The 12,768-nt window shown below is 33.9% G+C and overlaps 1 protein-coding gene across 3 annotated transcripts in view; it reads right to left on the reverse strand.

The window, feature by feature from the left end:
- The window catches only part of LOC120327197 (basal cell adhesion molecule-like), a 38,099-nt gene that overhangs the window by 12,674 nt on the left and 12,657 nt on the right, over positions 1–12,768 (reverse strand). For 2 of the 3 annotated variants that reach the window (XM_078111518.1, XM_078111517.1), the window contains exons 2-8: positions 7,101–7,205; positions 6,536–6,568; positions 4,607–4,770; positions 3,943–4,051; positions 3,444–3,587; positions 654–745; positions 125–193 (exon numbers count right to left, since the gene is read on the reverse strand). In XM_078111518.1, the coding sequence (XP_077967644.1) occupies positions 125–193; positions 654–745; positions 3,444–3,587; positions 3,943–4,051; positions 4,607–4,770; positions 6,536–6,568; positions 7,101–7,205 (716 nt within the window). The remainder of the gene's footprint in view (positions 1–124; positions 194–653; positions 746–3,443; positions 3,588–3,942; positions 4,052–4,606; positions 4,771–6,535; positions 6,569–7,100; positions 7,206–12,768) is intronic. The other variant, XM_078111519.1, reaches the window with a different exon arrangement.

Below are 12,768 nucleotides of genomic sequence, written 5' to 3' on the forward strand. Positions count from 1 at the left end.
ATAAGAATATTTTTACTTGTTTAGAAATACATTATAGAATATTAAAACTCTATGAATGCCAGAGTCCCAGTTTCCCAGAAGAAAGGAAGAACCACTGGTTCAATAATCAAAACATATAACTTACATTGCAAACAAACTCAGCCTGGTGATCTGTTTCATCCAAACTTTTCATCAAATCCTTTTTAGTGATCATCTGTAAATAAAAACCATGCAATGAAATAATTTCAAAACTTTGTAAATTTTAATTTATCCTAATGAAGTTAAATTTTATGTCCAATTTTTTTCACCCCCTAGGTTGCAAGTTGGGTAAATATTTTGAATCAAGATGGTGGTCAGGATTGTAGACCTAGCCAAGACTTACTAAAAAATCATGGAATTAGGGGGCAAACAGTGACATGTCTAGAGGGGGGCCAAAGGGCCAGCCACACTAGTCAGCATGTTATAGGGGTGAATTTGTTGCTTAGTTTGTTGATTTAATTGATAATATGAACATTTCACTCTTACTTAACCTTCAATTTATTCATTCTCATGTATAACAACATCTATGAGTTATTAATCCCCCAAATTATTTTTGAAGTTAGGTATCAGAAAAGTTTGGCACGCCACTGGGGTCAAAGGTGAGTTATATCAATAGGATTTAGAAAGAAACTTACGGTTCCTGCGACAGATCCTTTATCAAAAGTTGTTGTGTCCAACAGTCCAGTTAAAGCATCGACTGCAGCCACGGTTTCAAGGGATTTCCCATCTGTCAGTGCAAGGTTTTGATAAAGTTTAGCCAATAGGTTCCTAGTAGAATAGGTAGGGCCTTCAATTTGTTTTTATTTTTTACTGATCAAAAATATTTACATGACAAATTGACTTGAATAATGCCAAAACAAAAAGAGAAGAGGACTTTTTAAAATAAATTGAAAATGTATAAGTGTTATATCTGATACCCCACTTTTTTTTGAGAATCAAATTTAGGATAGGATAAACCTTTTCATATTTACTCAGGGGGGAACGAATAAAATGGCATGATCAAATGACAAACTGAAGTCGAACGCAATTTATTGACTTTGTAACGATAAAAAAATATTTCGAACAAATGTAGAATATTGGCATTTAGTGCTTTTTTATTTTGTGAATATTGAAGAAAAAAATTTATAAAATTAGTTGAAATTTCTAAGCATTGAGTGAAATTAGCATGCAAAATGAATCCCTCCACATAAAGATGATCAACTGTATGAACAAGAATACGATTTACAGGATTTAGAGGAAAACCGACGGAACGACTTAATTATATGACGAAGCACTGCCTCTCGTCCGGTTACCAGTCAACGTCGGGTATAGGATGATTAGTTAACTTGTTATTTGTTCTTGGAAGCTAGGGAATGGAAAACTAGATGAAAATCTTTCCAGTACATAGGAGTGTTCGATAGAACTATGAAAAAGGAAATTGATTGATTGAAATTGGTAGATTATACACTCCAACCAATATTTCATACAGTTGATCAGTCTTTCTGTGAAGATTTGTGAATGAGTTATCTTAAACAGGGTAACTTTGAACAAAATGGTCATTGGTGGAGTCATATACATTAGTGGAGTGTTTTAAAAAGTTTTCAGCTCCCTTCTTCCTTTTTATATTTTAGAACTTTGTGAAATAAAATTTCTTGTGTTTATCCCAGGAAGACGAAAGCTGATTAGTTGAGAAAACCTCATGGTAAATTACTAGTCCAATTTTTTGGGGGACAGGTAGCCAGATATGATAAGAAAGGATTCCAATATCCCATGCAAGAAGTGAGCTGATAAAATTGCCTAATCATATGGCGTACCAAGGCCTGTCATCCTTTTGATGGCATTTATATAGTACTGTTTGATCGAAGTACGAAAACAAAATCTGATCATATTTTAGATAAAGTTTGGAAAAACCTTTGACCCCTTTTGTTCAAAATCACCCCGTTTCATTCTAGAAACATCTACAAACCATAGTTCTTACCTCCAAGTTCTAATGCAGGCACAAAGCAGGCAGGAAGCAGATTTTAGAGAAAAAAAAGAAGAATAACCAAGCATGATTAGAAAGTGTTAGTGGCAATTTTTAAAAGTGTAGTGCGTAAAAAATTTAACTGAAAATTTATTCGTTGAAGAGAAATTTAAACAACAATCATTTTGTTATCGTTATCCAAGCAGAATATTTATAAGCAAAACTAATAGAAAATTGCTGTCATTTCAATCTTAACAAAAAATGAAATTTGCACTTCGAAGAACAGATAAATTAATAGTGTTTAAGTTGGGTAAAGTATAAATTAAGTATAGTTAGTTGAGATTTTCAGAAATTGAAAGGAATCTACATTCTATACTACGGTAGATATTTATCTACAAAAAGCCCAGACAAGTAGAATTGTGGATTAAGCAATGTGACAGAATACAATCACTGAATATGTGCAGCATAAGCCATGTGAAACATCACTTATACATATGAAATTATTTTTTGTGTTGTGGGAAATTTTAAATTGTGCTGGCAGAATCACAAGTTATACATTCACAATCACAAGCTTAGCATCCACAGAACTACGTTTGAGAATCTATAAATTCTAATGTTTTAGTAAAAAGTATCAGATTAAGTGAACACCGCTACGAGATCACATCAATTTCAAAATTGCCTGCCTGAGTTTTTTTTTTAGATATCAGGTTTTTATAATTTCCAAAAAACCTCTTGCATGAAGCAATTTTTTTTAATAAAAATATCACAAATTTATTCACTCCGAGACACTTTTCAAGGTCTCTAACAGAAAATATACAATTTTTTTTGTTGCTGATTTTTTAAGCATTTTGCCCAAAGCAAGGTTATGAGAACCCTATAAATTATAGTGTGGGAATGCCCATTAGTAAATACTTATTAATTGTTATCAATTAAAATTTGTTGCTTCAATAGGTTTCCTTGCTAAAGGAATACCCAGGTCATCCAGGTCCAGAAAAACATAATTACAGCAAAACTTTTTTCAATTCTTTTAAACTTCAACAATTTTGGAATTGACGTGATCATTATTCAAAGCTTAGCATGAAGAATTATATCAGAATTAGCAAAAAAATATCTACATTAATTCACCATAACTAGAAATCTAAAAGAACAAAAAAAAAATGTTGCCTGAGCTGTAAGGGTTTGACTCATTTGAGAAGTTTACAAACGAAAATGAACTTAATCATTCCAAGAGATCAATAAAATTTTAATTCAAACGACTCGCCTTTATGCTAATCGTAATTTCGAATTAATTTTGAATTGCTGCTTTCTGAGAGAGGAAAGCTGATAAAATGGTTTCATCGTTTAATAATTTGTCAGAGTCTCAGGTCCAGTTACCATGTCAGGTATGGGAATAGCTAAGTAGAAAATCATTTCAGTTTCAAGGGAATTTACATTCTAAGGTAAAGAAGCCAAATTCCAACAGCGCAGTAAAATCTATACATACTTTTGAAATAGGTGATTTTAGCTTCTGGAAAAGATGCTGCTGTTTCGCAAGATCCAATAGATGTTTTAAACGGAGTCATTTCGAAACCTTCTTGGCCATCTTGGTATGCGTACAAAGCTGTCTTAGCATCTTGTTGCGGCAAATCTGAAAGAAGATGAAAATGAAGGATAGCTTGGGTAGAGAAAAGCCCATAAGACGAACATTTAATATTAGAATTTACATAACCCGGGAAAAAGGCTGAAATATCGACTGAACAATATGGCGGACCACAGCTTTTCGTCCAGTTACCAGTCCATGTCAATATAGAAGGAGTTTTGTACGCAAGAGTGAAGGTAGGTATAGTGAGGATTTTGCAAACTATTATCTGAAAACGCCTTATGCCTGTTCAGAAAGGGATATTTTTGGAATCATCCTGGGGGAGAGAAAAGCCCATAATTTATCCTCTGTTTCAAATATCCTCAAAAAAAGTAATTTCTTTAACAAAAAAGGTATGACTTACAAACAACGAGAAATTTCAAGTCGCTTTCTTCGACTGCAGCTCTTCCGAATTGTACTCTACATCTGAGCTTTGGCATGATGTCGTTATCTTCGGTTTTCGCTTCTGGAACCTTAAAAGAAAAAGGGATTACCGGTATGTCATTTTTCTTCCGGGGGAAAAGAAGGTTAATGAGTTGGTATAAGTACACAGCCGACCATGGCCCATTGTGTTGGTGCGTGGGGGCATAGTGAAATATAAATTGTTCCAGTTAGTGTCCAGTTAACATGGTTAGTGAATGAAGCCAAAACTTCTCATTGCTTTCATGGACAGAAGAATCATGTGACAGCAGGAGTTTAGATTTGGATAGGATTTATATTTTTATCTCGAGGGAGAGGAGAGCCGACTTAATTATATGGTGAACCAGGGCCTCTTGTTCAATTACCAGTCCATGTCATATATGAGATGAGTTATTTGTTTTCTGATGCATTTATGTGGATGTGAAAGAAGCCGTTACAAAAACCATCCTACAGCAGCGAAGAGCCCAGCAATCCTCTCGCACAAAAGTATCTCCCACAGGATTTTAACTCAACCAGAGTAATCAGAGGTGTCTTTGTCAGTTAAATTCTTGTGTTGTTTTGGTTAGAATACCAAGATAAAATGATTGATATTAAAAAAATTGTCTTACTATAAGAGAACCATCATCACGGTTGATTTGTAATCCAGCTCTGTTTGAATCTGAATCGACAAAGGTGTTTCGTGGATTATTCTTCTGGAACATCCAAAGTCTTTGGGTAACTTCTTGACCGCCTTGTTCTCTCACAGAGTACCATGTAATGGTCGTGTTAATGTCTGAAAGAGAAAATTTCATCGATTGACTCTTCATGAGTTGCTCATAAAGCTTCTAAAGATTTTCATATATTTATCCCCGGGGAGAGTGAACCAATAATACGGCTTAATCATATAGTAAACCACAGCCTTTCACTCAGTTAGCAGTTCATATCGGGTATGAAATTAGTTAGCTGGTTATTTGTTTTAGATGCATGGACTTGATGGTGGAGCAAGTCTTAACTGACCAGCAGTTAGGTGAACCACCTTACGGCGGCGAGGAATCCAGCAATCCTCCACATAAAATGATCTCCCACAAGATTCAAACCTGCGAATTCGTTCAAGGTAATGGTGCGTGCAGTGGCAAGTGTATGCCTACTGCTTACTACAAGGCTTCACACCGATGAGCCAGGCTTTACAGGCTAAACTTTTTTACTCAAAGTTAGTAAGTTGTGCAAAAAATAAAAAACATCCACACAATTTACATTCGTACATTGTGAAAAAATTCAATGACTGTGCAAATGACTGTACCATGGATGAAAACATATAAAGTGATATTTTGTGTGAAATATGCAATGTTTTTTAAACATGTGTTAGTTTCTTAATACTTGTTTTCAACAAATTTGCATGTAAGGGGCTAAGATACTTGATGGATTCGATGACCAACATTTGCAAAATGAATTGGAAAATTGATTCTATGAGTCAAATTTAATGCTCTTCTTACAATTGCTTTGGTGCCAGTTCATGGCTAAGAAATATTGGGAATCACAATGTCATTGGGTCTGGATTCCGCAGACTTAGATTTAGTAATTTTTTTGTTTTCGAGGAAAAGATTTTAACATCAAATTATTGTGAAAAATTACAAATGTTTAATGGTTGTATATTTTATGAAGAAAAGCCAAAAAAATGTCTGTTCAAAATGAAGATAAAATATTGATGGATGAAATTCAATCTCATTGTTGTTTAATAAAACAAAACTGTGACTTCAAAATTCCATGCATAATGAATAACAAATAAAAACAATAAAAAATATTGTGAAGTAAAATTAAATATGAAAATGCCATTTCATATTGAATTGAAATAATAAAAATAAGAACTCGAAAATGCAACGGATATGATCGTAATTTAATATTTATTCTACAAGAGGAGAAAGCCAATACTACGGCCTAATCATATTGTGAACAATTTCTAAATCTGAATAAATGTCACATTCAAAGAAAAAACACTCACACTAAATCTAATCATATTTTAAGGAAAAGATTTTTGAATATCAAAATAAATCAGAACATAGCTAAATTTAAAGTAAGAAATCAACTTTTTAGATAATTCGAGATATGTCCTACCAAATAAGTATTACTACACTAATAAGCTACATCTGGAAAGTTTTGGAGTCATGGAAAAGCAAGCAATTGGATAAAAAAAGTTTTGCTTATGTCTAAATGAAGGCCCCAGCAGAGATTTGCCCAAGGCTACAACATTTAGCCTATAAAATTCTGACTATGCTCAAATATTGAACTACGGTGAATTCTAAGAAAATTTCCCTTATTATTTTGAATAGGTAGTCAAAAAATCTCGCTAAATATAAGACTAATCTATATAATACATATACTATATCTACATATAATATCAATAAATATAGTACAACCAGCAGGCATTTCAATAATAAATGGTGCATATGATTCAAGTAAAACCACATTTTCCACAAATAAATGAATGCAACTCAAATAATAATGGGAGAACATAAATAATGTAAAATAATATTATTCATGCATGTTTCCAACTAACTTACCGAGGTTGGTTCCGTTAGTAGTTAAGTTGGAAGCTTTAGATTAGAAGATTGGTATTAGGACTTTGAATTTATTTATCCCAAAAAGGAGAGGAAATCCGATAATATGACATCCTTCCAAAATTATATTTTTGGGTCAAGTGTGAGAATATCTATCCAGTTTAGAATTGGTACATCAAACTGTTCGCTTAATATCTGAGTATTGCAACACAGCTTACAAAATAGTTTAAAGTTGAAAAATAGTAAAGTACTGAAGATGAAATAATTTTTGCTGTGTAAAGTGCTCTTTTAGGTATCATAATAATAATAATGGATTTTCATATTAATAGCCGAATAAGGAATGTCATAAAATTGCCTGATGATGTGGCAGACCTAAGTTATGCAAAGTAATGCGGTTGCGATTCCTATGAACAAATTTCATTGAGATCACAATTTCGCTTTCGGGAAATTTGTGAATAGTGAATATTTCTAATATATATTGGTATTTTTCTTCTATTTTGTCCTTCCCAGTCTAGATTACCACCATATCTGATTGATAAAGCATGAATATACTAGTAAGGGAACTTACTGCCAGTGTCATCCGGGACCTCATAGGTGCAAGGAACAACAGCTTCATCGCCATCCATCACAGTAACATCGTTGACGACGACTTTATATTCTTGAGCAAAACAACCTGAAAAAAATGAAAGTTCGGTTTAGAAAAAGAGTTATAACTCGGAAGATATTTGTTTACTTGTTCGATCAAATCGCACAAGATACAGAGCAAATTCCGGGGAAGTTCAATAAACTAAAAACTGGCCTAACAGTCATCAATAAAGTACAGTTGTTTGATATGATTACATGAATATTACAGCAGTACAATACCCACGAAATCGGTTTTTCGAGTGGCAAGCATACTTATCTCGTAACTTCAAAGGTATGACGACGCCATTTTAAAGATAAAACTTGTCTATTTTGAGAGATAAGACCCGATGATAATCGACTAAGCTTGAGTTACGAATGAAGCATCTCAAAATCCTTTATTTCCACGAATTATACTCGTTTAAATAATACGAAAAGCAAATGACGTACAAGTAGATGACAAGTTGGAGAAGCAATTGTGACGCGACAAAGGTGACGCAATTAAGTGTCGTCTGTCTTGCCTGTGAGCGGAAGACGGTTTCTGAGTTGGATTAGGTACTGGATAATTTAACATTGGCCAGTCGCGTATAGTATTCTATCCTATACAAGTGTCGCGACTTGTCAAATATCGGTGAATAAGTAATAAAGTAATCAAAAATCGTCTGGGTTTACACGACTTGTCGTATAATTACAATTTCTTCACCCTCAGCGTAAAGGAGAAAGGGTTTCAGCACTGTCTGATGACTATTTAAGTGATTACGACGAAATAAAACCCTAGGATATTTCCAAATAAGGAAATATTGAGAGCAAAATCTACACTAAGTGGAATTATAAAACGTAAATCGTTATAGACATGTTTATAGAGGTCAAGAAGAAACGAAAGTGAATCGGAATACTTGGAAAACATGGAACGTAAATTCGTCTTATTTCATTCAATGTCAACAAGACATAATCAAATCATTTTGCTGAGATTTGTTGAATCAAAGCATGTTGACATGGTTTGCTAAACAGTAAATTTCAATGCCCTACTCGTCTGGCGCCTTTCTCAAAACGAAAGCGCAAACATAGCATGAAAACCACATTTTTGCATTTGTATAAGACAAATGCCTTTCTTGCGCATTAAAATGTTTTGCCGTTACGCCAGAGAAAGCACAAAACTAGTATTCGAATACAAAACTGTCAAATTTCACGCTGAAAGCTGTTTCGACTATACATTTCGTGGAAATCGTGCCTGAATACTTCTATGTAGTAAGAAACAGAGAATACGAGGCTTTGACAAGAATTAGAGTGGGCTGTGACGCATCGTATATCAGTGTCAATCGACGACTATCTTGTCTCCCAAGATAATCTCCCTTGAAGCATTTGAGTTCGATTTTTAAATTCATTTACAATGTTTGCACCAAACATGGTTTCGCGGAGTTACTGTGCTTCAGCAGGTTTATCGTTAGCACAAGTATGATAAAGAGAAAACCCATAATGTAAATCTGAAGTTTTATAAATATAGATAGTGAAACGTTTTTTGTTCAAGAGGATCGAATTTCACTTAAAATTTAAGTATGAATGATTTTTCGGTTGGATGATTTGGCGGGTTGTCTGCGTTTGTTTGTGTGGGACAAGCCATGTGAAACGAACAGTGAAGTAGAGTTGTGGTAAGTGATACGCCCTGTCGAGTGAAAATTTGAAGCAAATTTTTTCCAAATCTTGTGGATTTACAATGATTCTCGTTCGCTTTATGAATATAGGTATACGATAATTTTCCGTACCGCGCTTTTATAACGCCTTACGCTCCAAACAAAGGCATTGCCTACTCAAGTTATTACATCCTGCGTGAGGCCGTGGTCATGCGATACGAAATATCTGATATTGTCCAAGCTGTTATCAATATGACGATTGACGACACTTTGTGGGAATCTGTTACGTCATAAACAATGGCAGACGACACTTGGATCAATAGTTTCGCGGTTATTTTACAAATTCAATTGTGACAAAACAAATCGTAAATCCTGCGAACGACAGATGTCATTGTTACCACTAAATAGTTGTCAGTTAGATCGATTTTTGCTTCATTTGAAGATGACTAGAAATTCAAGACTTTTTTTCTGTGTGCCGTTACTTCGGATCAAACAGAAGTAATTGCAGCAAAATGGCCCAAACATATTTCGAGACCATTCTTCTGACTCAATTAATCGGCTTTCACAGCGGGGCGTACCCATTGGCGTTTTATTTGTAAATTAAAACTGGTATGACACAACCAATCGCATCCAGTTCATGAACCAGTGACCGAAAACACCCAAATTAGTTATGTGTTTCGTGGCATATTTACAATAATTACTCAAGAGACTTATGTCACCAAATGTTATCTGCTAATTATAATCCAATTATGACGTAACAAACAGAATTTTTATTATACAATGGCGTAACAATGAGTACCATATGTGGAAGAGAGGAACTATAGAAATTGGCCATCGATCTTTACAAATGAATGGACACGCTTACTAATCTAATTATGAATGAGTTTGCCTGATTATTTCAAAGTAAGATGTCAAAAAATATAAAAATCGTAATTGACCTAGAAATTCTATTGAAATTGAAGGTTCGAAACACAACGAGACCAAATTAAGTAATGTGTTACGGTAGGCATTGTTAAGATGAAACTAGGATCACATATTTAAGCACCCTCGTTTATTGCAAATTCCCGACAACAGCAAATATTTGAAATAAACCATTGTGAAGTGTGTAACAACTAGATGTCAATATTTAAATTGTCGCTTTTTAGGGTGAGCAAACAAATACCCCCTGCTGCTGTACTGTATAGCAGGAGAAATAGTTTAATATTAATTTAAGTAGGTTGTTTGATAGATATTCTGTGCCATGTAATTTTTTGTATATTTAAACGTTTTTTAGACCCTCAAAGACTCTTGAAAACCCATTTTTTCCCGGTCAGAAAATTACAGCTTCGAGTGTTTGAAACATAATCGTGAAAAATATTTCGATTGACTATTTATAATGACAAATGTTGAAAAGTGATTAAATCAAAAACAACACCGTTCCGTACACCAAATAAATAAGCATACAAGCATTTAATTAATCTCTATCTATTACTTGCAATATCCTCTCTGTGATTCATAATTACATTCAGGATATTTGACGACATTGTTGTCAGCTATGCATGGAATGTTCTAACAAATGCATTGTGACTTAACAGAAAGTCATTTTAATGGGATGCCAAGGTCAAAGGTTAAAATTGGAATGTTTATGTTAAAATTAGTTAACAGGAATCCGAATAATTATTTGTCTATTGCTTTGCAAAGTCTCGAAGAAGCCAAGTTTAGAGGCCTAGCTGGGATGTGAAGCTAGATATATATGCTATGTATATATAGAAGTCATGTTAGACATTAAGCAGTTCCGTCTCTTTGAAAATCCTTTGTACTCTCGGATGTAGTCTGCAATTTCGGTAAAGAGAATTTGCTTGTTGACCTAACGGACAACGTAACTGCTGAAATTTACTAATGAATAATGTATGGAAACTGCATTGAAAGCAGAAAGACACAGGGCACGATACGGTCAAATCACAGTTTGAAGCGTTTAAAAAATGAAGATATTGGGAAAAGAGTTTTTTCAAATTATATATTATTGAAACTGTCATTTTCACATTTGGCCGCTTTTACAGTAAAAACATGATATATATATGTTTAATTCGGGAAATTCTAGTATACCATTATTTATCAGGTGAAGTGATCAATTTAAATATTAAAACTAGTGGTCGCGCTTATACTTTCGCTATTGGGCTTGGGTAAACAGAAAGTAAACCCGCTCACATCATCATGAAATGACCAAGTATTTCAACAATTTACATTTGATAAGCTTGAGACAAGTAGTCGTTATACTTTTCACATTTCTACAACAGTAACAAGCATTTATTTGAAGGTTGATGATTCCATAATGTTTATAACTCTGAAAACATCAGTTCAAGAGTTGTGAGGCACATTTGAACAAATCAATTTAAAAGTTTATTCCAACTAAGACTTATAAAATTCACCACGGAAACCTTTAGTCTGATTTAAAATAGTTGTAGACTAAACAGTCTTGTTACTGTGAGCCCAGTTTTTTAAAGGGAGAGTTTTTTGGAGTTTGAAATAATAATATCAATAATAAACTCCGCCACCCAGCGCGTATTTATGTTTGTTTAATTCTCCTGTGAAATGCCTGAAAGTGCAGTTCTTTGAAAACTGGAAACCGTTCATCGTATACGACAAGTTTATTTGAATCAGATAAAAATCCATCCTAACACGGATTGAAAAACTTTCGCATAGGAATATTTTTGGTACTCCCGTAGTGTGTGTACCAGGTTAAGGTTAGGCCATAATTTATTCCGAATTTCCTTATTCTAGTTCTATTGCTAGTTCGGGGACTGTCTATGTTAGCCAAGTGGATATAGCCCTGCCCACAGGTTTCAGTCCCTGTACACAACTTGATGTTAAGTAGGCGAACAAAATAGTTACCTCCATATTGATACACATACTTCTGGATCGCCAAAATTTCTACAGTAAAAAAAGGCGTATTGGTAATAAATTCCATATTTTTATCAATACACTTATTCAAATAAATACGATAAAATTATGTGAAAACGGAAGTTGGATCTTATCCACCTAATAAATTTAATAACGATTATGTGGTCAGGTGGTCTCGTGTTTGCCTTCAAATATTAGGAAAGACTTTATCATTCGTTGTTAGCTACCTAATAAAGACTTGAACTCATTGTGTCAACATAATAAGTCACAATTGTGTTGGTTTTGTCTGGATAAGTGTTTGATAGTGTGATGTAATAATGTCAAAAATTTTAAATAATGGATTACAAAATATATTAAATATGATGTCAAAGATGTTTTTCATTTCCTATTCGTCGAATCCCTGTCTACTTTGTTGTTTTTGACAATTGGATATTCATCTGCGGGTTGAAGACGCCGAAAAAGACTTGGAAAAATTCAAAAACATTGCCCGTTACCCAATGATGACACGACGAAAGAATGCACTCTCAATGTTAATGCAACAAAAATCCTCCAGTTTAAACAGAACAAACGCCTCCAGGCAGAATTTTTGCGATTGTAAACTACAGAAAGTTATTTATGCGCGTGTAAGAAGTATGACGGAATTCTGCCCAAAGGCTTTTAAAGTATGATATCAGATGCCGAATTATGGTCACAAACAGTTTCATGTGGTAATAATAACTTCAATGATAAGATTGACACAAACATATTGGACAATGCGACTTTAGCGAAGCTTCTGATAGTATTTTGTTGTTATTGCCCGCCAGTTATTTTCTGATCTATTCTTATCGATTCTGGTTAGGTTAGGTTATTGTTCGACCCATCTCTGTACCTATTAAGGTTTGTTTACATCAAGTGTATGTTCATTTTGGTGAAAAATTAACTACTGACTGACTGTTTGGGCAATAACTTGACTTTTAGTGGTAGGGAAATAATTGCATATTAACAAACTTTTTGAGATCAAATTGAGATCACCAGCATCAAAGTAGCATTATACTCCTAATATACGAACATACTAACTCAATTTATATGGAATGGTTGCTATTCATACTAAGCAAATGTAAAACT

Source organism: Styela clava, chromosome 4, assembly GCF_964204865.1.
Source record: "Styela clava chromosome 4, kaStyClav1.hap1.2, whole genome shotgun sequence".
NCBI classification, from domain to species: domain Eukaryota; kingdom Metazoa; phylum Chordata; class Ascidiacea; order Stolidobranchia; family Styelidae; genus Styela; species Styela clava.